We start from the raw sequence: 25397 nt of genomic DNA on the forward strand, positions 1-25397 counted from the left end.
ATGCTTAGGAAGGTCCTCCGTTTTCTGTCTCTTTCTGCTTGGAAACTGGTAGTACAGGCTTTGGTAACGTCTATGCTTGATTACGGCAATGCACTGTATTTCGTTCTGCCCGATTACATGGTCAGTAAGTTGCAGATGATCCAAAGTGCAGCAGCTCGCACGCTTCTCGGCTTGCCACTGAAAATTCTCTTTTTCTTAGAGAGCGGCATTGGCTTCCTATTAGGGAGAGTATTCTTTTCAATACTTTTCTACTGGTCCAACGGGCACTATTCATCAAGCTGGTACATGGTATCTTAAAGCAAAAATTTCATTTATGATCCTTCCAGGCTTCTGCGTTCAGCTAACCTCTTACTGGTAAAAATCCCCTGGATCTGACTAAATCAACCCCTTAGCAGCTGAGGCTTTCCTCCCATTGCTGAGCTTTTTTGTACCTTTTTTGTTTGCAGTGCTCCGCTCATAAGCCTTTCTACATTATTTTTTTTTTCCACAAACCGTATCAAGAACAAATTTGCAGCCTTTTTTTCTTACATTTTGGAGATTCTTAACAGTTGTGACCGCTGCTGAAAGGCAAAATAGATCAAAATAAATTTGTGACAGTTTTTTTGGGGTGGGGAGGATAAATAAAGAAAGTGCTGTTCAAGGAAGTGCTTTCTTCTAAATGGTGGTTCATTTTTCCGTATTTTTTTTAAGTGTGTGGTTTCTACCTCTGTGCAGGTTGTGGCGGATATGGAAGAGAAAGGTTGTGGGTGTCTCTCTAACATCCATACATTTCTGAAAAGTAGACCAGTTTCCAAATTCTGTTAAGAGTGGTTTATGTAGATCGCCCATTGTTTTCTCAATGAGACTAAGAGTTGAAATCAATAAGTAAATAAGATGGAAAAGATAGGAATTTTGACTATTTTTCCACCAATACAAAAAACAATTTGACGGAATGTTGCACAATGTCAAACATTCATCCCAGTACAGAGATCTGGACCTAAATTCACTGTTTTATTTTCTCCCCATGCCTTTCCAGTTCCGACCCAGCCATATGCAAATCGGTCTTGACCCTGTTCCCCATGGAAACAATCCAGCCTGAACTGCCAGGCCAGGTTGTCCTGGACTGGAAACAAGCTTCCTGGGACTGGTTTCAGGACATCACCCCTCATCAGCCAGGCTAGCTTGACTCCAGTGGCATGGAGAGCACGTGTTTGATTTGCTCTGCATTTCGTCCATCATCTGTGTGTCTTCTATTTTTCAACCAAGCATGATTTAAAAAAGTAATAATACATTAACTATATCAGACTCTTTTGTTTGCAACTGTGTACAGTGATTTTTGGTTTCCAAAAACACGCAGTACTTAGTCAATATTGACCATGCCTCTGTTCATAGGGTACAATCTAATGAGTGAAAAATGGGTATGAATTAAACTTGTGCAATTTTTTAAAATGTACCCAAGATAACATGGTTATTTGTATTCTGAATTTGGGATTACCCTTACTATCGTGTGATTCTGATGGCATTTCACAAAGTATTTTTTTTTCTTGCTAAGTGGTTGCATTTGGAAGCCAAAAATGCAGAGAAATTAAATTGATAATAAGAAATGGTGTGCTGTTCCGTTTCCCCACACTTTCAGATTAGGACTGGTATCTCGTTTATATGCCCACCGGTTTGGCCAGATCTTGTCTCGGTAATAGACCCACCTAGACAAATGTGGTACAGTTTACATTAGGGGAATTGTGGGAACGCCGGGTTGCAGTGCTCACTTGAGTGTTCAGTTTAAAAAAAATAACAGCGGTTATTGTTCCCTTTCAGCTGGCTGACAGGTGTGCCTTTTGCTGCACCTCAGCAGTGTGTGAGCTGCAGTGTGCATTGCTTTAAAATCTCAGGTGTCTGACATTGTACGTGAACTCATTTAATCGACATATTAGATAAATGTGTTAAATTCTATTAAACCAATCTAATTAATATTGTACACCCATCCACCTCACATGCAGACTTAAGGCATTTGGATTTAGCAGAAGCGGTGGTACAAAGTTCGAAGAGCAAATGATTAACCCGTAATTCCACATGAATCAAAACTGAGAAATCACTGTAAATTTATTTTGAATATTTGAATACTGAACCAATGACTTACAACTTGTGAGCAGTAAAGCCACGTCAAGGCACTAACCACTTTACTGTCCATTCACATGCCTGTCATGTGCCACACACTAAGCTATTAACACCACCAGCATGGGTAGAACACTCCCCTCCACAAACTCGCCCTTCAGGGGACCATGATATGCATATACCCACAGGACTGAAATGCCAATCGCACTGCCACGCACCCGTCGTCAGCCAACTTACTAACAAATCCGTTTTGTGTGAGCCAACAGCCATAGGTATGCCACCATCTACCGTGAACAATAGTGGGTGCAGTGATCTGTGTCACTCCTACTATGACCATCTGACCTCCTCCTTCACGAGAACCCAAAGACAATAAGCCTAGGTTAAGCTTTGTGTTTCTCTTTATGTCTCTGTTACACTCAGATTTATGACTTAAACTATGTGGATGATGTATAACTGTCACGAAAGTGCAGCATATGCTATAGATTCAAAAACCTGTCTGGTCCGGACTGATGCGTGGCTGGGAGTTGGAGGCACTCTGAGCTGCACAGATTCTGGTAGAAGAGGGGCATCCCTACTGCCATGGCTGTGTTCTTCATAATTGCTCAGACCCCCAGGACATTGTAGACTGGTTTGCCAAATTTTGTTGCTGCAAAAATATAAATTGTAACCAAATAAGCAAAATTTTAGGAAAATTTGTATCGGGCACGCAATGTGCCTGTTAACAAAAATACAGTGGCCCAGCCAGCCAATTTGCACATTGCAACAAATATGAAATGGAAAGCTGCATGTCTGATGCCAGAGAGCGTGCAGATTCCAATTTAAAATTTGCACTCTGCCTTCATCCTGACTCATCCCTTCTCAGCGTGAAATACATTCTGCTATAGGGAGCTATGAATGTGGCTCCCTCCACCAACCTTCTATTTTAATGCAAGGTGAGGGGAGAGGGAGCTTCTAAGTAACATATATTTCATGCTGTACGGTGTTTGGGGAAGGATGTGGCATGGAGACCTAGGAAAGGTGGCAAACTAGGGATGATCAGGAAGAGCAAACTGCACCGAAGACTGGACAAAAGGTGACTGGGGAGAAAAGAGTTGAAATGCAAAGGTGGGGGGGGGGGGCACAACGTAAAGAGTAGGAAGGAGGACTTCCAGGGGCAGGTGGGTTAGGGGTGGTGTGAAACAAGCGGTGGAGAAGCATAACTGGGAGGGCAGGAGAAACTACTGCCAAAGGAGTCTGAAGCGCTCGCATACTTGCTGTTTCCATGTCTCCAGCAGCCTTTCTCCTGGTTGTAATGCCTGGCGTTTTGTTTCCAGCTTCTTGGAGGCTGGCCTGACCTCCAGGAAGCTTGTGGTGGTTTCACACGCTGCACAGTGCAGGAGAGAGAAGGAAAAAACCTCTTGTCCACCGTTTTTTTTGTTGTTTTTTTTGTCTGATCCAGCGCAGCTGCGGCGGCAATTCTACAGCAGCGCTAAAGGGAGGGGGGGGGCGTGCGGCGCACCCGTGCTCGTGACGGAACTGCTCCGTCACGAGCCTCGGATGCGCTGTGCTGATGACTGAGCGGTTCAGTCACGGCCCCGCCCACTAAACAGAACGTCCAGCGCAGGCGCGGAATCCGCAGCGAGCGGGCCGTGACGGAAACACTCCGTCATCAGCACAGCGCGTCCGTGGCTGGTGACGGAGCGGTTCCGTCACCAGCAGGGGAGGGGTTAAAAGGAGGTTTTAACCAAGTATCAAAAGGTATTTTAAGGGGCTTTTGTAAAAAATCTCTAGATTTTTTTTTTCTGAAGTCCAAATTTCGAGATTTTTTTTTTGCAGCTTGCAAAATTCTGATTACTGGAAGGCAAGTATCGGACTGAACGTAAACACCTGCAAAATGACTTTCAGATTCTGCTCCATGAGCCTTTCCCTCAGATGCAGTCTCAGTGCTAGAGTCCAACTCAGATCTGCCCTCCATTATTTGAGTTGGTGCCTGAGCAGTAGTCATCCTTGGTGCCATCTGTTAACTATCAAACTTTAATCCTCACATACTGTGTCCTAGGTAGAGAGCAGAGTTACTCATAAAAAGGAATGCTGTGTGTGTAAAATGAGCTGACCTGGCGAATGAATTGCAATGTTGTGCAAATGGGGAGTGTACTTAAAAGTCTGAGCAGAACAATTGGCTCAATAAAAACAAGAAATGCACTTTGCTTACACAACTCTACGATTCAAAGAACTTCTCTAAAGATTCTGAAAGAGAAGAAAATAAACAAACTTGCGGGACATGCAATAAGAAGGCCAGCTGAAAAACAATTTTGTCTCAAACTGTTATTTACATACTAGTCCCTGGCCCTGAAAACCTGCTTTGTGTGAGGATGTGCTCCTTGAGAAAGGGCAGAATGCCTTACAGTTCCAGTTGACAATGGCTGAAGAGGGATGACCCATGGCCGTGTGCAGTATGCTGTGGTGGGTGGATGCAAAATGTGACTCGCACAATTGCAGACCAATGGGCGATGTGGACTGACTCGTGGCCCAAAACTTAGTGTTGTGGTAGACCGAAGTAAAACCTGAATGACACAGTAACAGACCAGTGGGGGAACTGGCCTGACGCACTAGGTTGTGGTCGGCAAAAGTTAAATGTGAATGACACAATAAGAGACCAATGGGTGAAGGGGCTCGGACACCAGGCCCCATGCTGTGTGCGGAGGCCTGCAAAATGTGAATTGGGCAGCCGGACGAGTGGCTGAAGTGGGCTGGCCCATGGCCATGTGCTGTGTCCTGTGGGGGGCGGAAGCGAAATGTGAAATACACAAAGGTATATAATTGATATATGCATTTTATGGTAGGCGCTTATCTATTTATGCATTTCCATCATTTTCTTCCCAATTATAAAAGCGTTGGTTCTAAATCAGTCTAAATTCCTCATTGCTATGCAAATTTACACACACCGTAGTTAAACAACTGCACCTTAAAGGAATGCATGTTAACAGATCCTATATATTACTGCTTTGCCTCCTATAGTAAGCAAAGAAATAGGACTGGCTATGTTCATTTCCAATTAAGGAGAGTGAATCTTGTGCAGCATAACGAATAGGCAATTCCTGATGAACTGCATCTTTCTTTACTACGTTTATATATTTCATGACCACGTCATATAACTGGACCGAAAAATGTAGCTTTATTTTTGCCACTGTAATCCATTTTGTCATGGATGGTGGTTCAAGGGCGAAAATACTTTTCAGGAGGGTCCGTTGTGGAAATGGAAGGCCTCTGCTATGGACTCTGGAAGACGGCCATGATGCTGAAAAACGAAATGTCCTGGGCTGTCATCCAGGTTTTGGACAAGTGGAAGGCACTTGGTGGACTTATCAATAGTGGTGAAACTTCAGGAGCAGAGTGAGAGTAGGGTAGCCTTGCAGAGTGGATATGAGGGGCAAAAGGTCAAAGTGACTCTTCCAGAGAAGCGAGATGGGGGTCAAACGAGGATCTGACCTTCAGATGGTCCAGTGAGCAGAAAGAAATGTGAAGCAAAGAATAAAAGACTATGGTTCTTATAAATCTAGTAAACCATAATGTTTTCCGTACGCTCCAGTCTTGCATTGAATACCAGAGTGTATGCACAGTTTCTGTGCTGAATATGCAGTGTTTGGGATTATGAGCTTCATACGAAACTCTGTACTCTCGAGGATGCGGATTGCAGTGTAGCTTTCCCTACATTAGATCTCCTCCCAGGTTAGTGCAAGGATACTCCCAAACTTTGTACCTGATGAAAGAAAACACTCTCAGGCAGGCTTGTGACTCACTAGAGAAAAGCCAGATTTCAAGTTCAAGAAGGAAGAGTGCAGGGGACTGTAACTGGACCACCACAAGGTCAAGTGGTAAGTGCTTAAGATTAGGTAGTGAATCGTAAGATCTTTCTGCAATTCAATCGTTTGTATTGTGTACATCCCTGCCCCTTAGGCCTAGGAAAGCAGATGAGAGTTCTTCTGGCCGGCCAAATGATGTATGGTTCAGAGAAGAATATTCGAGAAGAGGGATGGCGGAATTACGTGGGGTGTCCCATGTAGCTGCATTATCAGAAAAATGCACCACCTAGTCAAATCAGTTGCTAGGTTGAACAACCATTTGTGTTGAGTCCATTCTTATTTTATAAAAATTTTTGAAAGAAATTTTTATGACATCCCCGCATATAATGCGCACTAATGAGGGAGCAGCCTGAATTTTGTAAGGCCACCCTTCATCAATAAGTGACAGCGACCCCCCCCCCAGTCCGTGTCCTGAGGAGAACCCGCAGAATCAAATTGGGTTCGAAACGCGTTGACCTTCCCTCCAAGATACAAAATAGACAGGGCTTGATAGGAATTAACTAATACACTTGCAATCATCTAGCCTTTTATGTGTCATTCCTAGCCATAGCACCCTATCATGAACTTCACTATGTATCTTGTGTCGGTGTTGACAAGTAGGCGAATATAACAATCTGTTAGTCCACTTGTTCATCATCATTCAGGACTGGTGCCTCAAAAATGTATCCAATTGAGGCATTGTACAGTTGTCTATGTGACTTTCTTTGTGACAATTCTTTTGTTAAATTACTTTGTTTGACATATCAGTGTATTGAATGTATTTATGTATTTGTTTAAATAGTTTGTGGTGTTTTGATGTCATAAAAATTTCTTTCAAAAAATGTTATAAAATAAGAATTGACTAAACACAAATGGTTGTCCAACCTAGCAACTGATTTGACTAGGTGGTGCATTTTTCTGATAATTCACCCTGCTCGGCCACTTGTTTTTGTTCACTCCATAGCAGCGGTCCAGGCCGGTCAGTGACGGGACCCAAGCCTTTCCTTGTTTTCCCCATGTAGCTGCATGGCACAGGTCTCGGAGAGGTAGATGTCTGCAGAGTGTAAACTCATGGCAAACTGCATGAAGCAGTTGGAAGCTTCCTTTCTGTGACTGTCTGAATAAATCGGTTACTAATTCAGAAGTTATTATAAAGTAATACAAATATAAACTGTTGAGTTACCCCTCAAATAAAAGCCTTCATACACCAGACTAGATGGGCCGCAGCAGTGCCCTTGTTACCTAAATATTCTCTGAGCGCTGCCCTAAAATGGGTACAATAATACATTATTCAAATATGGAAGAAGTTTGTGAAAGCTCTTCGTTCCTTGTTTCTAAGCTGTACTCCAATCAAATCTGACTTGGAAAAGTAGGTGTGCAATGTTTGATCTCAGGATGTGGATTGAACAACCCATGTGGATTGAACAACCCAAGTTGAGACCTCAATCCACATCAGATGAGCTGTGCTCTAGTCCTCTCTGTTCCCAAATTTAAAAAAATTACCTAATCTGACAACATTAAATAAGAATAAGCCTTCCCAACAATCTAATGACGTGAGGTTGCCGCCCCACCTTTCACATAGGGAGAAGCTACTTTGTGCTCAGTTTGTCACCACCTAAGATCCGAGATGTAATGTCTGCCGTGGTCACCCCTTGCTACTTTAGATCTGTGTCCAGTTAAGGTGATACAATTGAATCAAACAGTAATGTATTCATACCATCCTCAGCTCTACGAAGTGACCATATGTCACACACCAGTCCTTTCTGGAACAAATAAATAATTCTGTTATTGATTAGTCCGGTGAATGTAATTCCACGGGAAAGTACCCCACAGTACAGTTACGCCAGAGATAATTCAGTCGGTGGATTTACCACAGGAGAAGAGTCCTCTTGCTGAAGATTTAGAATTACTGTCACATATCAGGTGAAATTTTTTTTTTCCCCATTATCGCCCCACTATCAAATGGTCCTACTGGGCCAGACGAGACTATCGTTTTCATCTGGGGTGGGCTTGATCTGTCTTATCTACAGCAATGACTTCCAATGGTTTCTAGTGTAACTCGGGCATGTGCAGCATCAGTCCTCAAGAAAAGTAATACCCTGCATTGCTTTACTTTCTATGAGTGGGCTAATGCTCCAAACACAAAAGTGTGAGTAACTAAAACGTGTTACTTTTCAAAAACATCCACAACCACGAATTTAGAAATAATTTTACATCCGCAGTATTGTGCTGCAACAGGGCACTAGTCTGCCGGTGCCCGATTAAGGTGTCTGGATTCATATGAATTTCCATCTATAAGGAAATCTGTTATATTTACCTTTGGTGACTTCCCTGCTGCCCAGCTGGTGTGGGTCTTGGAATGCTTGATGTCATCATAGAATCTTGGGTGCCTGGCTGGTGTGTGTAGTGGCAGTTGATGGCAGGCAGGCTGAGTGGCAGGGAGGTCACTCCTGGTGGGGTTATTGTCTTAACTCTTTTACTTGAAACTGGAACTTGGAACTAACCGTTATTAAATCCAGCTTGTCTTATACCTGACCCAAGAACTTCTTTATGTACAACAAAATCCTGATTGTTGCCTACAATAAATAACCCGAGTTTATTATGAAGAATATGTACTTGTAATGTTTTACCCTCTCAAAAATACGGTCATCTGGAATGAGATTTACTTTTTATGTCAGAGGAAGGTTTTGGGACCAAGAGCCGATATTTTAATAGGTCCTGCATACGCGGGTCGTAGTAAGCAGTGCAACCAGGGGTATGCAGTTCCTAGGGGGAAGACTGGTCTTGCTTCGTGATGCCCTCACACACCCTGGAGGATGTCATGCTTAATCATTAGGCTTTGGTCCTCGTCGGGCCGGCGCTGCAATGCTCGACGGGCTCACAGTGAACTGGGCTCTTTGGTGGACATCTTTTACTGAAGCAGCCATTAGGTGTGTGCGGGTATGAGGGCAAGGGTAGTGCAAGGATAGTGAGTGTTAAAATAAGTCCTAATCAAAACTATTTTATTCTAGGTAGATCCTGCTTAGTTAAAAGATATCAGGATGCCCTATGTGGAGGTAATGTTCCTACAGGGCTATCTCTGTGGAAAGGGTCATCATGTTTCGTGCCTTGGTTGCTCCTAGCGAGTCAAATGTCACTTAAAAGGACCTAAGTGAGTGGTTTGTGTTGCTCTACTAGATGTTTGGCTCCTAATGTTGTTGGATGATAACCAGGCAAAAATAACGTGGGGTCCTAATAAATTGTACTGGACGGTAGCTTATGACCTGTTGGGGGAGAGAAGAAAGGGGCAGGGAATAAAAATTGTTTTTTTTTTTTTTAAACGTGATGGTGATAAGATCAAAACCTGCAAGGTTCAGGTAATGTGTCTCTGAAATAACGGTGGTGGCAGTGCCTGAAGTCGCGTCACTGTGGTGCTAGCGGAGACCGCATGGTTCAAGGATGTGTGGAAGCTGTCTCAGTTAGATATCTATTACAATCTCTCAAACGCTCTTGGTAGGATTGATAGTGGACCACAGCATGGAGGCCATGATCCGGTGCAACCAGGTGAGTTGTTTACTTTTTATGCTCAAACATAAACTGACTACCAAATTTCAAACGCGAAGAGTAAAATACTCGCATCGGAAGCTTAAGACCATTCAACAGAATGTTACCATAAATGTTGCAGAACCTCTGAAACCTGGGAATTTGCAGGGTTGTGGGAGGTGTAGCCATGAGGTTCGTATTTGATGTAATTTAAAGGAACTCTCTTCGTAAGCTGGAGTCTGGTGGCCAGTTCACGTGGGATAGCAGGTTGTAGGTTTGTTGAAGTTCTAGGTTAGATTACAGGTTACATAGTAAGAACCCCACCAGGAGCAGCATCCTCTCTGCTCAGCCCACTCTTAACTGCCAGTCACTCACCAGCATTCCATGACTTCACACACTGCTGAGCAGAGCAGGGAACAATGGAGGTGTGCATAGAATGCATCACAAGTTTAGTGAGTCATAACACGCTGTTTCACAACTAGGCCTTGAATTGCATAGCAGGTGGCTATTTACCGGCTTGAAAGGTAAGTAAGTCTTCTACGTGTTAAATACTAGCCACAGCCAGTAATTATTTATAAGGTGACAGGGTATCTAGTCAACCAGTATCTGTTGCACGCCTTTGTTTGGGTGGAGGCGTGAGGAGCAGGCTTTCCACAGGTAAAGTTACAAGGTTTCTTTAAAGCCTGCTTCCGCTAACCTTATGTGGAATTACAAATTTGTTTTGGTTCCACAGCTGTTAAGAAATTCATTGATATTTTTACAGTGTGGACTTGCTGTGCATTGCAGGGCAAACCTGCCCCACCCACAGCAGTGACTGCTAATGCTAAGTTTTGTGATCTACAAGCAGAGAGGATGAGAGGGTTTGTTTATGCAAAATTTCCGCAGGAAAGCAGTACAGAAGAAATTCTGAAAGATGACTCCAACTCCTATAAGGAAGTTTCCTGTAAGGAAGTTTTCTATAAGTAAGTTCCATGTCCTTCTAGAAGTTAAATATTGCTATTTGCCAATCAAATGGCATATAGGAAACTCAGAATGCCCTACAGTGTCGCCTATGCTGCAGGACTACATAACCACATAATACTGGGTGTAAGATTTAAGTCTCCCTTATACCACACCTCCTTGATATTCACATCGAGAAAGAAGCTGGGTTTCATATGGGCCAGAATTGAGCACTTTATTGCATTGCAATTATAAAGCATTTTATTTATCTGAAGTGATGCTGAATTGCATTGGAGTAGGATTAGCTCACTATCCAATGGCGTAGTGTTGGACAAGTGTTGTATAGCAGTGGGGCCTATGTGGAAAGGCTTTTGCAGTTGTGCGTTTTTGACCAGAGAGGTGCTCGTATGCTTTCTTCGGTCACTCCACCTAAGTGGGTAGAGGAGGGAAGACGAGTGAGGAGTAGAATGTTTTCACTTCACATTAATTTACATTTGTGTCAGGTTGGAAGGGTGTGCAAAGTTGTTTGTGGTCGTGTGTGATGAGTAGGGGAATGCACATTATTACTCACTGCCCCGATTATGAAGCTATGCTTATGAGTGGAGTGAAACGAGGTATTGGGAGATCACTGTGCACGCGTAATTGCTGGTTCTAAACCGGCAACGGATATGGTTCTTGGTTCGTTTTCAGTGGAGTAGCCACCCACAGGAATGTACTGAATTCTAGGCAGCTGTGGTAAATGGTTTTCAGAGCCCCCCCCCCCCAAAGGTGACAGAGGGCAACCCACAAGAGTGCACTGGATTTCAGGCTGCCATGCTAAATGCTCTTTGGAGTCTTCTCAAAAAAGGCAGAGTCCTGATCGGGCGAATTACTCTGGTCCTTAGTTTGCTAAGATGATTTCTAAAGTCTATGAAGAAACCCAGAAGATGGTAACACTGGATCATAATTCACCCTGATAAATACTTTGACTGTCCAACTGGGCGGACTGAAGTATGCTACTTTGAAACGATAAAGAACGAGCATAGCAACACAAGAACTACTTGCTTTGCCAATCATCCATTTAGCCTTCTCAGTACTTTTTGTTTTGCCCTGGTTTTAAGCTACCACACCCTTCTCAGTGTAAACAGAACTTTGGCTAAAAACAAGCATTTTTGTGGTTCAAGAAACCCACCTTACCATCATGGTACCTTGCATTTAAGAGAACGCCTTTGTAGGTTTCCGTGCTCCTCGTGAAGGGGGCAGAATGCTGCCACTCACAGTAAAGCTAGCAATTGGCTAAATTGGGCTGACCCAATACCGTACGCTGTGGCGGGCTGAAAAACATATGACACCATTCCAGACCAATCGTTGAAGAGCTTGCTGAAAGCTCCTATATGTAAGTATATTCTGCACATCTTTTTAGTGGGCAACATTGCATCGCGACTTTTACATCGCACGATCGTTGACTACGCATGCTACAACGGCGCGATGCCATTACAACGTAACAAACGGGCTTTTCCTTGCTGTCACGTACCTTTTGAATTAATCTAATTAATCTTGTTGGAGACACGGGGCTGACGCAGTTATTATTCACACAGCTCTGATGATGCACCTCAGCACGGGGCTCACAGCTGTTATTATTCACACAGCTCTGATGATGCACATCAGGCACAGGCTCACAGCTGTTATTATTCACACAGCTCTGATGATGCACCTCACGCACGGGGCTCACAGCTGTTATTATTCACACAGCTCTGATGATGCACCTCAGGCACAGGCTCACAGCTGTTATTATTCACACAGCTCTGATGATGCACCTCAGGCACGGGGCTCACAGCTGTTATTATTCACACCGCTCTGATGATACACCTCAGGCATGGGGCTCACAGCTGTTATTATTCACACAGCTCTGATGATGCACCTCAGGCACAGGGCTGCCTGCAGTTATTATTCACACAGCTCTGATGATGCACCTCTCGCACGGGGCTCACAGCTGTTGTTATTCACACAGCTCTGATGATGCACCTCAGGCACGGCGCCAGTGACAGGTCTGCAGAGCAGAGAAACAGAGAATATTGCAACCGATTCACTGGTAATCCTGCCATGACGGGCCCCGGCAGACTACCGGCAGGTCTAGGTGCAGTGCGAGAGGACTGCCAGCAGGCCTAATGGAGAAGGACCCCGGGCGCCTGCCACAAGGACAGTGAGGGGTCTCAAACACAGGACTACATTCACCCCTCATGGGGGCTGAGCATCACATGTCGCCATTGACTACATATTCAAGCACACTTCCGCCGCCTGTGCTTTTCCTGTAAATACCTCGCAACCTCCTCCTTTGCTGTTGCTAGACCATGTGGTGGCTGGATTTGAGTGCACTCGCCTAAATCGAGAGAAAGTTGACCATACTGCACCTACGCGGTCACTTTGCAACTTTTGGCGAGTTCAGTTGCCTAGGTTTACAGTAGACTCCAAAGTCTGTACACAGGGTCACGGCTGCTCACACCCACAACAGCTGCAGAGAGGGTGGGCAATACGGTATATACCCGCCCCCTCAATCACTCATTGGCTATAAAGATTTTAAACCTGGCACAAACATCGCGCGATGTAACCTCTGCGATGTGACACGCTATTCAATGATATGGCCGCATTACCGTCTCTACAACGTGCGATGCAAACAATGGCGATGTAAGCGCCGTTGCGATGTAAATGCCACGCTGTAAACGTGCGCGAAATCAAAGTACACGATGGATCGTCATACAACCATTTTTAGTACGCACAAAAGGTCTTGGCCAATGCCAGACCGAAAAAATAGGAGCTAAATGCTCAAAAGCACTGACCAACCAAACTGTTGGTTCACTTTTTCAGCACGGTTTCGCTTCAGTCCTTCTCCACCTGGCTATCCCCTACTACAAACTCCTTGACACAAGATGAAAATGTTTCAATGGAAATCACATTTTTTTAAACGATACCTATAAATGTTGGAAGGCAAAGGAAAACTTGCTGAGTGCATTAAAGCCTACATCTTGAACTTGCTGCAGTTGCGTGGGTGTGTAGCTGTACAAAATAAAGATTTTTGGCACACTCGCTAAGCTGCCGGGTTTTGGCTCCCAGACTCGGCTCTTAATCAGACGTGCCCTGTTTGCGCACAGGGCAGTGTATGAAGATTCAGAATCTTTCTTTCAAACACTGTGAACCGAGACACAGATTGTTTGTTCACTAATGATTTAACTTATAAGAGACAGCAGTTCTTTCGGCCCCAATGTGCTAAACCATTTTTGCATGCTTTCGAGCACAAATTTGTATTTCAGATTTGCGGTCTGTTTGTTGGGGTCGATAGAAAAATAGTGTTTTAAAATGTATCTGATAATCAGAAAATGGCTTTTAGAAAAGATGGACGGAAACACCAGGGAAAGCCTACTGTAGATGAGGCCTGTATTAACTCTAGTTTGTCAAAACCCTATATGAATGTATATGTGAAATTTGTGAAGCACAATTCTAATCGTAGAGCAATTGATAGGGCTGTGAATTCACTCAGTGAGTGATTCGAGGGGGAGCTGTGATTTGAGAGCAAAAATGGACGGCTACTTAATTGTGAAGTCGTGTTCTTTAAAAGTCTACGTCTTCAGTTTATTCCTAAATTGGAGCAGGGTCCGTGGTCCTGATGTGCAGACATGTTGGGAGCCAGGAGTACATGTTTTGATTGGGCAGAAGTTGTGTGCTTCCCCCAAAAAGTTCTTTACCTCCACACAGCTGTAAACATTTTGTTTATTTTTTTGTTTAGTTTTCCAGGTGACTGAGCTTGAACTTTCCAGGGTGCGCGCACATTATAATGAGGTTAGTCTCCTAGATTACAAGATTTTTTTTTTCCTCTGGCAAGAGTGCAGATAAGGAGCGCAGTCATTAATCTACATAGATTTTTAGATCTGGCATGACAGTGCAACTGTCACCTGACCATTTAACCTACACCAATGTTCTTCTACAGTTATGTTTCTGTACAAATACATATTAATTCCCATGCTATTTACGCATTGCATTGCCATGTCAATCAGTCAAGGATTTGTAAAGCACATGAAATCACCTGTGAGGGTTTCCAGGCTCTCAGCATCTTGAACTTAATCTCTTCTGGATTGGGAACCAGTGTAGGTTCTTGAGGTGGGGTGTGATGTGGGTTTTCTGGGGAGGTTGAGGAGGAGTCTGGCCACTGAGTTTTGTATTGTCAGTTGTCTCAACAGGTGGTGTGCGGTGATTCGTATGTAGAGTGTGTTCCCGTAGTCCAGCCTGCTGGTGATGAGGGCCTGTGTAACATTCCTTCTGCAGGGCTCGACAAATCTGAAAAATGGTACTAGTCCTGCAGGTCATGTACCTTGAAAAATCTCCTTGACCTAACAGTAACCTACTTGACCGCCATCTCTGAAAACGGAGCAAATGTGACAAGATAACAAAATTTAAGGCATCTGTGTTGCTCATTTGCTTTGTGAGCAATAAAAAGGCTTTTAAATCTTATCTTGTCACATTTGCTCAGAATTCAAAGACGGAGGACAAAAGTTAGTATATTTTCCAGCTCGCCAGAAAGGGTGAGTAGGACCTAAAAATAGCTCGACCTCATAAAATTTACCTCGCAAATGCAAGCGGTCGAGAGGATTTGTCGAGCCCTGTTCTGGTGTTGACTGGGAGCCACCTAAACATCTTGATGAACATGTGTGGAAGCATACGAAAGAGACTGAGTTTACGTGTTTTTTCATAGATGGTTGCTGGCCACGATGATGCCAAGGTTGTGGGTGTGGTCTGTTGGGCCTGGGGATGGGCCGAGTTCAGCAGGCCACCATGCGTCGTTCAATGGAGAGGTGTGTTCCCAAAGATGAAAACTTCAGTTTTGTCCATGTTGAGCTTGAGACAGTTGTCCTTCATCAAGCCCTCCATGTTAATCATACATCTGTGGGTTGGCTTTGGTGGTTTAGGGGACAGCGAGAGGATGAGCTAGGTGTCATTGGTGTAGGACGAGTGTGGCTAAGGGACTAGCCTTCGGGGACGCTGCAGATCTTCTTGGGTTGTGAGAACATGCAGCATTCCATAAAACATTCTTGTGAAGACTTGTTGACATTTTCAAATCTTGTTTTCTTTTTGCACTTCTGCATCTCCAGCCTAACCTGGCTCTGGCCATGCAGAGAGCCCCCAGAGGTCAACCAAGGAGAGCGATTAGAATTCCACAAGAGTGGAGATGTTGTGATCATATTTCGTCGGCCCTTAAGCCATGTGGTGTGTAGGGTTCCCTTAAGGTGGGCCAGTGTGGAAACTAGGAAGCCTTGGAGCAGGGTGTTGCTACCATCAAGATGCAGGAGTGTGAGGGCTTGAACTGCAGTTTGTAGTTTTTTTTCCAGGGTGAATGGTTTCACTTTCGGCACATGGCCTTTTTGGGGGTTGTGCTCCTAGAGGGAGGATCAGAGGTGAACCGGAGAGAGATGGGGTTCCAGTCTGTCCATGTTCAGATCTTGGAATCCTATTTGGTCTAGTTGTTGCTGTTTGGCAAATAGCAAGAACTCTGTTTTGGTGGTGTGAGCTTCTGGATGGTGCTATACAGTCAGACATTTCCTGCACCTTTTCCAGACTTGAGACAATATAGACGGACCATATAGAACTTACTTTAGGCATAAGGGAAAGCAGATGAAAATATGAGGTTTGCTGATGCATCCGCCCATTTACGCACATACATAAGCCCAATAACAATTTAGAACGTAATCATTCAGAAGTAGATTATAAATCTGACATATATTCGTCAAGAGAAAGTTGATTGATCCTGGACACTAAAAGTACTCCTACATACAAGGCTGAACCTGGTCTATAGATGCTCGCTCTACTATGCAAATGGGCCGCAGATTAACAGAACGGATTGTAGTGCTACTTTAGGGCAGGGTTTGCTAGCTCATATGAGGTTGTTTGATGTTTTTTTAAATGGCAATAAAGAACTGGAGGTGCTGCTATGCATGTTTATTTCCAGTGGATTTGAGGCCCAAGCGATTGCCTTCTGTGTCCGATGTTGATGGCTGGTGGTGCCATGACTGGCTTTCTGTGATACCAGTTGGCGTGTTTTTTGAGCCTCTGCATTTTCACTTTTAGTTTGCTTCCTGACTACATATGAGAATGATATGTATTTTTATTTAGCATTCCTTTTGTACATATACCTCATTTCCTGGAGACGTTTACGTATCTTCTTTTTGTTGTACTATGATAAAAATATATACTGATTCAAGTTGTTATGCTTGTGGGTGCTTTAGCTAGTGCAATAATGGAATGGATTTAGGAACACCTTACTTTGGGCAGAAATGTGCATGTCGTAATAGGTTTGGTTACTAATTCGAAATAGTTGATTACAAGAGCATCAGTTTAAGAGCGCACAGCAGGCTGGTTGGTGTGAGGAGGATTAATGAGCGACTGGGAGAAGAGCAGAGTAAATTTATGTTTGGAGGTAAATGAAACATTGAGGGCAAAAGTAGGGAAAGTCAGAATGAACAGATATCCAATTTGGTGGCAACAAAGGAGGTTTTTAAGAAAAAAGCAAAACATAAGCTTTAAAAACTAAAGGGATGGTATGAATTGTAAGCAGTAAGAACCCAAATTCACTAGGATTTCCTAAAAGAATTGTTACATACTCGTAGGAAGTGAATGAGTAAATTGCCTTTTTGTGAATGTTCCAACCATTTTCATTGGCGTCCGTTCTACGCAGGCATAACATGAACATAGTTTAAATACCCCTGGAATTCATAATTTATGCAAACCTGTCTTGAACCGATTTTCTGTAACCCTTTGTCTAAATTATGCTTTACGTAAGATAATGTACCAAACATTAGTTAACCAGTTTAATTTTATTTTTACTGCTTTACCGTAAACCTTTCCAATGCATGCCACACCTTCCGATACATTTTTCTTTATTAATTGGTGGATTTCGGCCCCCATTTCCTCTTGCATTCCCCACGCTCATTTACTCTACTTCTTTGTGGATGTCCTCGATGTTTATTGCATGTCCTTGACCACGCCTCTGACACACCCATTTCCATTATTACACCCCTTGATCGCTTGAAACTCCCATCCCTTCAGTTGCATTAGTGTTTCATAACTTGCATGCAAGATGTGCATGTGTAACTGGAACAATTCTAGCTTTGGGATAATATCTGTTATATAAACGAACAATGATCAAGGAACTATCTAAAATATATTAGATTTAGACTTCTGTTTTTCAGTTGTAATTTGCAAAACAGTCTTATTTCTCAAGCGGTTTTTTTAATCCGTTTTATTACTCTTAATGTCTTCATAATCCCTGCGTTCAAATCACAAACTAAGATTAAATTAGTAGTCTTTAAATGTTTTACATGTAACATTTCTGTATTTTTTTGTTACTTAATACTAGAGCAATGTGAAAATCTGTCTTGTCAAATATATATATATATATATATATATATATATATATATATATATATATATATATGTATGTATTCATAAAAAAGCACACATTCAAATAATGTGTTAGTCCAAGCCTAAGAATACCCAGTAACCACCTTATTTAACTGTGCAAACCCTTTACCCTGTTTTAAAACTCAGTAAAAATAAACATTATGTCGGGGGTTATATTGATTTTGCAAATCAGTCATGCAGAAATTATAACTGAATGGAATCGAGTGAAATTACAGCCATGGTGATTATAGGAAATGTGAAGGCATTGTAATGTGTAAATATACTTGATATTGCTGGTAAAATTCTTAAACACTGTTTTTAAGTAACAATACCTTACAGAAGAAAATGTGTAGAAGTGGATGTGTTTTATAAAAACTTGAGTATCATTCTTAGATGACCAGTGTCTAAGAGCTGGATGACACTTGGAGCCAGGGTCATAGTTAAGTAGAAAGGGGAGTGATAGAGAAAGTCGAGACATAACAGCAGAGAGAATATATTGGGTAGTGTTTTCTCCCGGGTTGAAGGGCAATGAATGCACATGATGATGATTGTGATGGATTGTTGATCTTGTGCGCGAGATTACATTTTATCTAGGGTGTTCAGAGTGTAATGTAGAGGGACGTGTGGGAATATTAAGGATGTTTCAATTTTTCTAGGTGCGATTCTAGTTTTTTCCAATAAAGGACTTTAGAAGATATCCAGGGAGTTGTGGAGGACAGGGTTATATGATAAAGGTACGACTGGATAAAGCATGCATACCTCTACCATGCAGCTTAACCCACGAATGTCTTGACCACGCATTCCTTTACACAAAATTAAGTGGTAAATGCATGAATGGTAAAGGGCATGTGTGGCTAAGTTTGCGAACCCCCCCCCACGGTAAGCTACAACCCCTGCCCGCAATAAGCTACAAACCCCACCCCTGCCGTAAGCTACAAACCCAACCTATCTCCCTACCCTGAGGTCCAAATACCCTGACCCCCTCCCTGCGCTGAGGTCCAAATACCCTGACCTCCCTCCCAACCCCCATGCTGTCACTACAACTACCCCAACCCCTTCCACTGCTCTTAGGCCTAAAACCAAATCCCCTATTTTGAAAAACTACTTGAGCCCAAAAAAACAACCCTGCACTCCCCTAAACCCTAATAAATTCCCCAATGACCCGCCCTGAGGCCTAAAACCTTGTCCCTTAACAAACACTATCCCGACCCCCCCCCCCCCCCCCCCTTCCTCGCCCCGCACTATCCCAAAAAACTACCACAACCCCTTCCGTTGTCCTTTGGCCTAAAACCCTAACCCCTAATTTAAACTGCATCTTTAATTGTATTATGCCAAGATAGTAGTAACAAGGTAAAATTAACCTATTGTAACAAGAACTGATAAGTCACTTATAGACATGCTTAAATCCATGTTAAAGAAATATTTATTGATTACTCTTACAGCGCCTAGAAATGGGCCGTTGTGGTATGTTAAACAATATGGAAAGGATATGTTGTGTTGTGTGATCGTAAAAAAAAAAAAAGCTCCCAATACTAAAGGAAATCCACCCCGGGCCTTAAATTCAGCAAAATCACTTCATTAGCTTATGATAAAGGGGTAATTCGATATCTAAAAGCAAATCTTGGCAAAGCCAGTTGGTCAGACTTTAATGCGCTGGTGCTCGCAGTGTAAGCACATTAACTCAAGAAACCAGAGGGAGCCAGCAGGAGCGTACACAGGGGGGGAAATAGTTTTAAAGCCCAATGCACGCTCTGCTGAATGCAAAAGGATACTCCAGAAAATCCGGTAGAATTAGGTTGGCGAAACTCCAATGGGCTGTGAGCCAAGACCTGATTGTCAAAGTTGCAAGCCAAATGGTAAGAGGCTGTTTAATGGAAGCCAATGATTGAAAGAGGCGGGCCAAAGCCCGAACTATGTATATTGTAAGCAGTATGTCTTTGTGATAGCTGTGTTGTCAAAACCCAAACCTAAAAAAAAAAAGTTGAGTCCAGGTGTGTTTATTCGAGAGGTGGATAAGGACAGTCTGTTTCATTGCCACTCACCGCATGCAAAATAAAATGTGTTGAGTAGAAGACAAACCTGCCCTATAATCACCTCCACATCTGCCACCGAGATTCGGTGGCATCAAAGCTGGTCAAAGACTTGGCTCCAATAACCCTAAATAGGGCAAGGACCATTGTCGGACAGATGTCCAACTAAGCAAAAGTGGTGTTCTAGTAAGAGTATGACATTACTAAGTCATTGTAGCTGAGATTCTTTGACAAATTTGCACACACAACCTTTGTCCTTTAATCCGGTGGCAATCTTAATAAAATGAGCACAGTTGTCTGTGACTTAGATGACTGAATGAAATGATTGATCACTGTTCTTACAGTAGATGGCTTTCCAATTGTGTTCACTGGATGATATCTGAATGCTCTTATTTGTTCCCCACCACCCTACCCTGAAGCCCAGCTCCACAAAACCGATCGATGTTTGTTGACCCGTACTTTGTAGGGGACTCCATGTCGTATGCATTACCTTGGTCCAGTCTGGCTTCTTAACCAGTATGGTTTTGCTCGCAGAGACTGGTTTTGGGATTCCCAATGGGTCAGGCCTATAGTTGACCTGTAAAGTGCGGCTCCCTAAACTAGTACTGGCGTCTACAAGACCAACGGCTACTTCTCTTCTGTGTTTGAATGTCTTTGGTAGATTCCATGATTGACTGACTAAGTTAAACACATTTGAAGTTACTGTGCCTTCTTTTGCTTGGAATTCATGAATCTGACCGGTAATACCTTTTTTTGCCCTCTCTTCCACTCCCATCCCCTCACCCCAAAAGGCAATGCTCTGATCGTGAAATAATACAGACTATATTCCTGCACCGGGAAGTTACTTGCCTTTCATCCCAAAAGATTGCATGCCATTGTTGTAACCATGGCTGTGCAGTGAGGTGGCAAACGGACAAGCCACTGAGTCCATAAATCTTAATTAAATGAGAAGCTACCAAGACGCTTCTTTGCCAGTGAATATTACCTTGTACGAGGTTTCTACTTGTCTTGATTTTTGCCTCTTGCTTACTTTTCAGGGTAGGTCGCCTGCCCCCAAAACTTGGCTGTTTGAAAGAGCCTCTTAACTTTGCCAAAAGGTTATCATTTCAGGGTCCCGCCTTCTCTTAGAAGTCGGGTTGGTTGACAAAGGCATACTCCTAATTTAAAGCTACAAGCCTGTATAGAGGTGTGTGTGTGTGTATATATATATATATATATATATATATATATATATATATATGTGTGTGTGTGTGTGTATATATATGTATATATATATGAGTGTGTATATATGAGTGTGTGTATATATGTGTATGTATATATGTGTATGTGTGTGTATATATGTGTGTGTGTGTGTGTGTGTGTGTGTGTGTGTGTGTGTGTGTGTATATATGTGTGTGTATATATATATATGTGTGTGTATATGGTTGGCTAACCTTAATGAAAGGGGACGATTTTGGCGAGCTGCACATAATTGCCGGATGGTGAGAGAGAGGTCGTGTTGCTCTTCAGAATGCTTGGGGCGTTTGTGATGAATATATATATATATGTGTGTGTGTGTATATATATATATATATATATATATATATATATATATATATATATATATATATATATATATATATATTGTGTGTGTATATGTGTGTGTGTGTGTATATGTAGATCCCCCCCCCCCCTGCGTTTCGGTTTTATTTGTATTGGCAGTACAGTTTACATGTACCAAATGTTAGTCCTAAACGGCATGCGTGTTCAGAGGACATTTGACATGTGGGGCATTGGCATCTGCCCCCGATTGCACGTAAACCAGTGACACGTTGTAAAGCTCCCTGTACAGCATCCTGCTCCTGCAAAATGCACATTGTGCAGGGCCCCTGATGTGTACATCAGGGCTCCACTGAGGTGCCAGTGCTCCCTTAAGGCGTCTCCCCCAGTGCTACCTCTATGGTTCCCCACCATGGGCTCCCCTTGAGGTTCCTGTCATCCAATGCTCCTCTTGAGGTGCACACCATCTGGTGCTCTCCTTGAGTAGCGCGTCATTCGCTGCTCCCATCAGCGGCTCTCTCCCGGTGCTCCTCAGACACACTCTCCTGGTGCTGTCCTGGGACATTCCACCATGGTTCTCCCAGGAGACACTCTCCCGGTGCTTCCATGATGGAATATATGACTTTACCACGAATACAAATACTCCGCATGGCATTACCACGCGAATTTTACTTCGCCAGTGGCTGTACCACGCAGCTTTTTAGAACGCAAGTTCTAAACTCGCATTTCAAAAACGTTACGTTCACCAGCTCTTACTTCCATCCTCCATCGAAATATGCGTTAAACACGTCTACCAAAACTAAAAAAGGACTTCAATTATGACGTACTCGCTACGTCTTCGGTGCGGCTCTTTTCTATTTTTTTTTTTTATTGACACTTTAGTGCGTTTTTTTATTGTATGTAGCCTGCGTTTTTTTTTTTTTTTAATGGGGGGGGGGAGGGGGAGAGAACCCCCCAAGGCCACGCAGAACTTACATGCTGGACGACCAAAAGGAATACCACTTGCGTGGTAAAGACGGTCGTTGAAGGCTCCCTCGTTGAAGAGACGTTTGCGGGGTAAGTGGATCGTTGAAAACGTCATACGTGGAAAAGACTTCGTTGTAAATGATGTTTCCCCCATGATGGATGTCAGTCAGTGCTCACCAAGTGCCCACCTCCTGTACGTCAGCCTCTGCTTCCTACTGCACAGTGGTCTGTATTACTGACGGTTTGAGTGCATTTGGCTCTGAGCATCCCTTGGGCTTTGTGAAAATGTCTCATGCTCCATTTGTGCACATGACCTCCCTTGTGTTACTTGCCACTGTGCACATACACTACAAGAAAGCAAAACATTTGGGCCCTTTTAAGTTCGTTTTATTGTGCTTTCTGTGCATCTTACTGTGATTTGTTGTATCCAGTTAGTCTCTGTGAGTTTACATACCTCACTTACTCGATAAAAAAAATCGAACTTAAATGATTAAGAGCAACAGAAGAAACTGAACTTTGTTTATCACACACAATGAGTCATTTCTACTGTGCACTGGCCTTTTCTACTTTTTTCTTTCGCTATGTCACTGTGCTTTTACAGAGGTATATTCTTGGAATAAAGTAAATTTTCTAGGACCATCGCACTTACTCTTTTAATATGTGATTGGTGCCTTCTTTATCTTTTGAGTCCTTCGTAAAGAATGCACTAATTTTACATATCGTTGGATTGAATCTGATTTTTCTGAGTACTCTTTTTGGATCCACCAAAATTCCTCGGCCGACACATATAAAACTTTGAAAATCAAATTACGCTGTCTTCTGGGTTACTTGCAGGGCGCAGTTTGAAACCAGACCTATAGACTGTTTTTGCAGGACAGAAATCCCTTGTATTCAGGGATGTAACTTTTTTTCACCCAATTTCGACTCGGAGTAGTTTAGTGGCGCTAATGTTCAGAGCTTAAACCCACTGAGTAACTTTGTGAATATTCATCACCTTCCCAAAAGCCTAAACTTGCAACTGCGGAAGATATGCCCCACCCTTAGACTCTCAATAGTTCTACGATTTTCCGGTGGTCAAAATGCACAAATGTTCCTAAATATCACGATGGGGCCTGTCAAAACTACTTTTGGGCAACTAAATTCAACCTGGATGCTCCAAATTTTGTGAATCTCGTCCTCAGTAAATAGTAGCTTGGGTAGGCATTAAGAGTCGAAAATCCTATATTTAGGTAATGTACGTTTATGAATCGAAATTGACTTTATTTCTCCTACTGTTTGACTACTCCATTGAATGCATCCCGTGTAGTTAGGAGCCAACAAGCGGGAAAGTACCGGTGCCAACCTATGATCAAGTTGCAATGATCCTAATGTTGTGTTGTAGGCCCTCTTGCTCATGTCCTCATCCACCCTCTTTTCTTTTCACGTAGGGTGCCAGGGTCCTGGTGGATGCACGGGATAAGCTGGGGATCCCCTGGCAGTACACGGAGAACGAGAAGCATGGCATGTTTCTGATGGCTTTTGAGAACAAGGTGGGCGTGCCTGTCGAGCCCTCCACCTTTCAGCTGTACGTGCCTGCGCTCCGTGCCCTTTGGAGGGATTCGGGGATCAAGGAAGCCTTCAACAGGAGAAGTGAATTCCAGCTGGTGAGTGCCCTGGGAAGCCTTGTGAAGATCTTGTTTACTATAGCTTTTAGCTTGACTTTGCCTTTCTGTGACAGTTTAGTTCCATTAGTCTGGTATTTCCTCAGATCTGTGTCGATTTGGGTAGTAAATAAGTCACCTGGTGAGAAGTTTGGCCACCATTTCTTCTTAACATTTCTGATCATGTTTTGTTTGTGTGTGATTCTCTTTTTTGTTTGTTTGTTGGTCTCCCTGAGCCATGCAGCTGTTACTTTGGGTTTGTTTAGTTGTGCTCGTTTATTAGGCGTGAAACCAGGACTCGCTTGCTGACTAGTTTCCAGTGCACAGGAGAGCACATACTGGTAGATGCATCAAAGTAGCCTTTTGATATTCCTAAATAGCGATTTATAAGGGATCTCTATTTAGGAATAGCAAAAGCCTATGCATGTAGGAATCTCTATTAAAATAGTGATTCATAAACATTCCTTAATTGCTACTCTCAATTAAGGAATGCTGGTCCATTCATTCCTATGGGCCTACAGGCCCATAGGAATGAATTGGAGATTGCATGAGCAATTTGCGAGTACCAGTAGGTGCTCGCAAATTGCTCATGCAATTGCAAGGGTACAAGGGTGTCAAAATGACACCCTGTCGCACCCCTGAAATTGATCTCTGCACATATTTTGCACACACACATGTCCTAAGGGCATGTGTGTGCGCAACATGAAACTTTGAAAAACGCAAAAAAGTGCTTTTTCAAAGTTTTAGCAAATTACCATGACGTTCAACTTGATGGTAATTTGCTACTCCTATTAGCGAATTCGCTATTTTTTTTAACTTTCATGCATTGCATTGAATCTCAATTTGGGATTCCTTAAATGCAATCGCAATTGAAGGAATCTCAATTTAGAGATTCCTTAAATTGCGATGTTTGCATTTGGGATGATGCATCCCAAATGCAAAAAAAATACCTGGAGCAAAGGGGCAGATTCTGAGAATCTGCCCCTTTGCTCCCGGTATTTACTTTGATGCATATGCCTGATAGTCTTTGAATTTGCACTGTATTCTTTTTAATCCAGGGCGTTGTTTGCTGCAGTGTGAGCAATATGCTGAGGGGCTCCTTAAAAGCCAATGAGTGGGCAAGGAATGCATCAAATTAGATGTGTAGTAGCATAATGAAACAAGCATTTATAATGCATCAGTTTCACCTATAATGAATAAAGAGCTGTTTTCATCAGTCATCCTCAGGGAGAAGGAAAGAGCTCACTGACGGATAACATGGTATTGGAGAGGATGTGATGCAGCAGCCAGAGCTGCTGACTCGAGAGCTAGTGAGCCCGGTTTGAGTCTCGGCGATGCTGCGCAACTTCCTATGATTCTATGAAAATCACTTAATCGTTCCGGGTGATACGTTTTTAAATAAATATGTTGCAATAGTAAAAGGC

At 43.0% G+C, this 25397-nt stretch overlaps 1 protein-coding gene across 1 annotated transcript in view; it reads left to right on the top strand.

Moving 5' to 3' along the window:
- GNA12 (G protein subunit alpha 12) overlaps positions 1-25397 on the top strand; it is a 181039-nt gene that overhangs the window by 86758 nt on the left and 68884 nt on the right. Inside the window, exon 2 of the mRNA XM_086940704.1 lies at positions 23761-23976. Within this exon, the coding sequence (XP_086796830.1) occupies positions 23761-23976 (216 nt within the window). The remainder of the gene's footprint in view (positions 1-23760; positions 23977-25397) is intronic.

Source organism: Lissotriton vulgaris, chromosome 10 (assembly GCF_964263255.1).
Source record: "Lissotriton vulgaris chromosome 10, aLisVul1.2, whole genome shotgun sequence".
In the NCBI taxonomy this organism is placed as follows: domain Eukaryota; kingdom Metazoa; phylum Chordata; class Amphibia; order Caudata; family Salamandridae; genus Lissotriton; species Lissotriton vulgaris.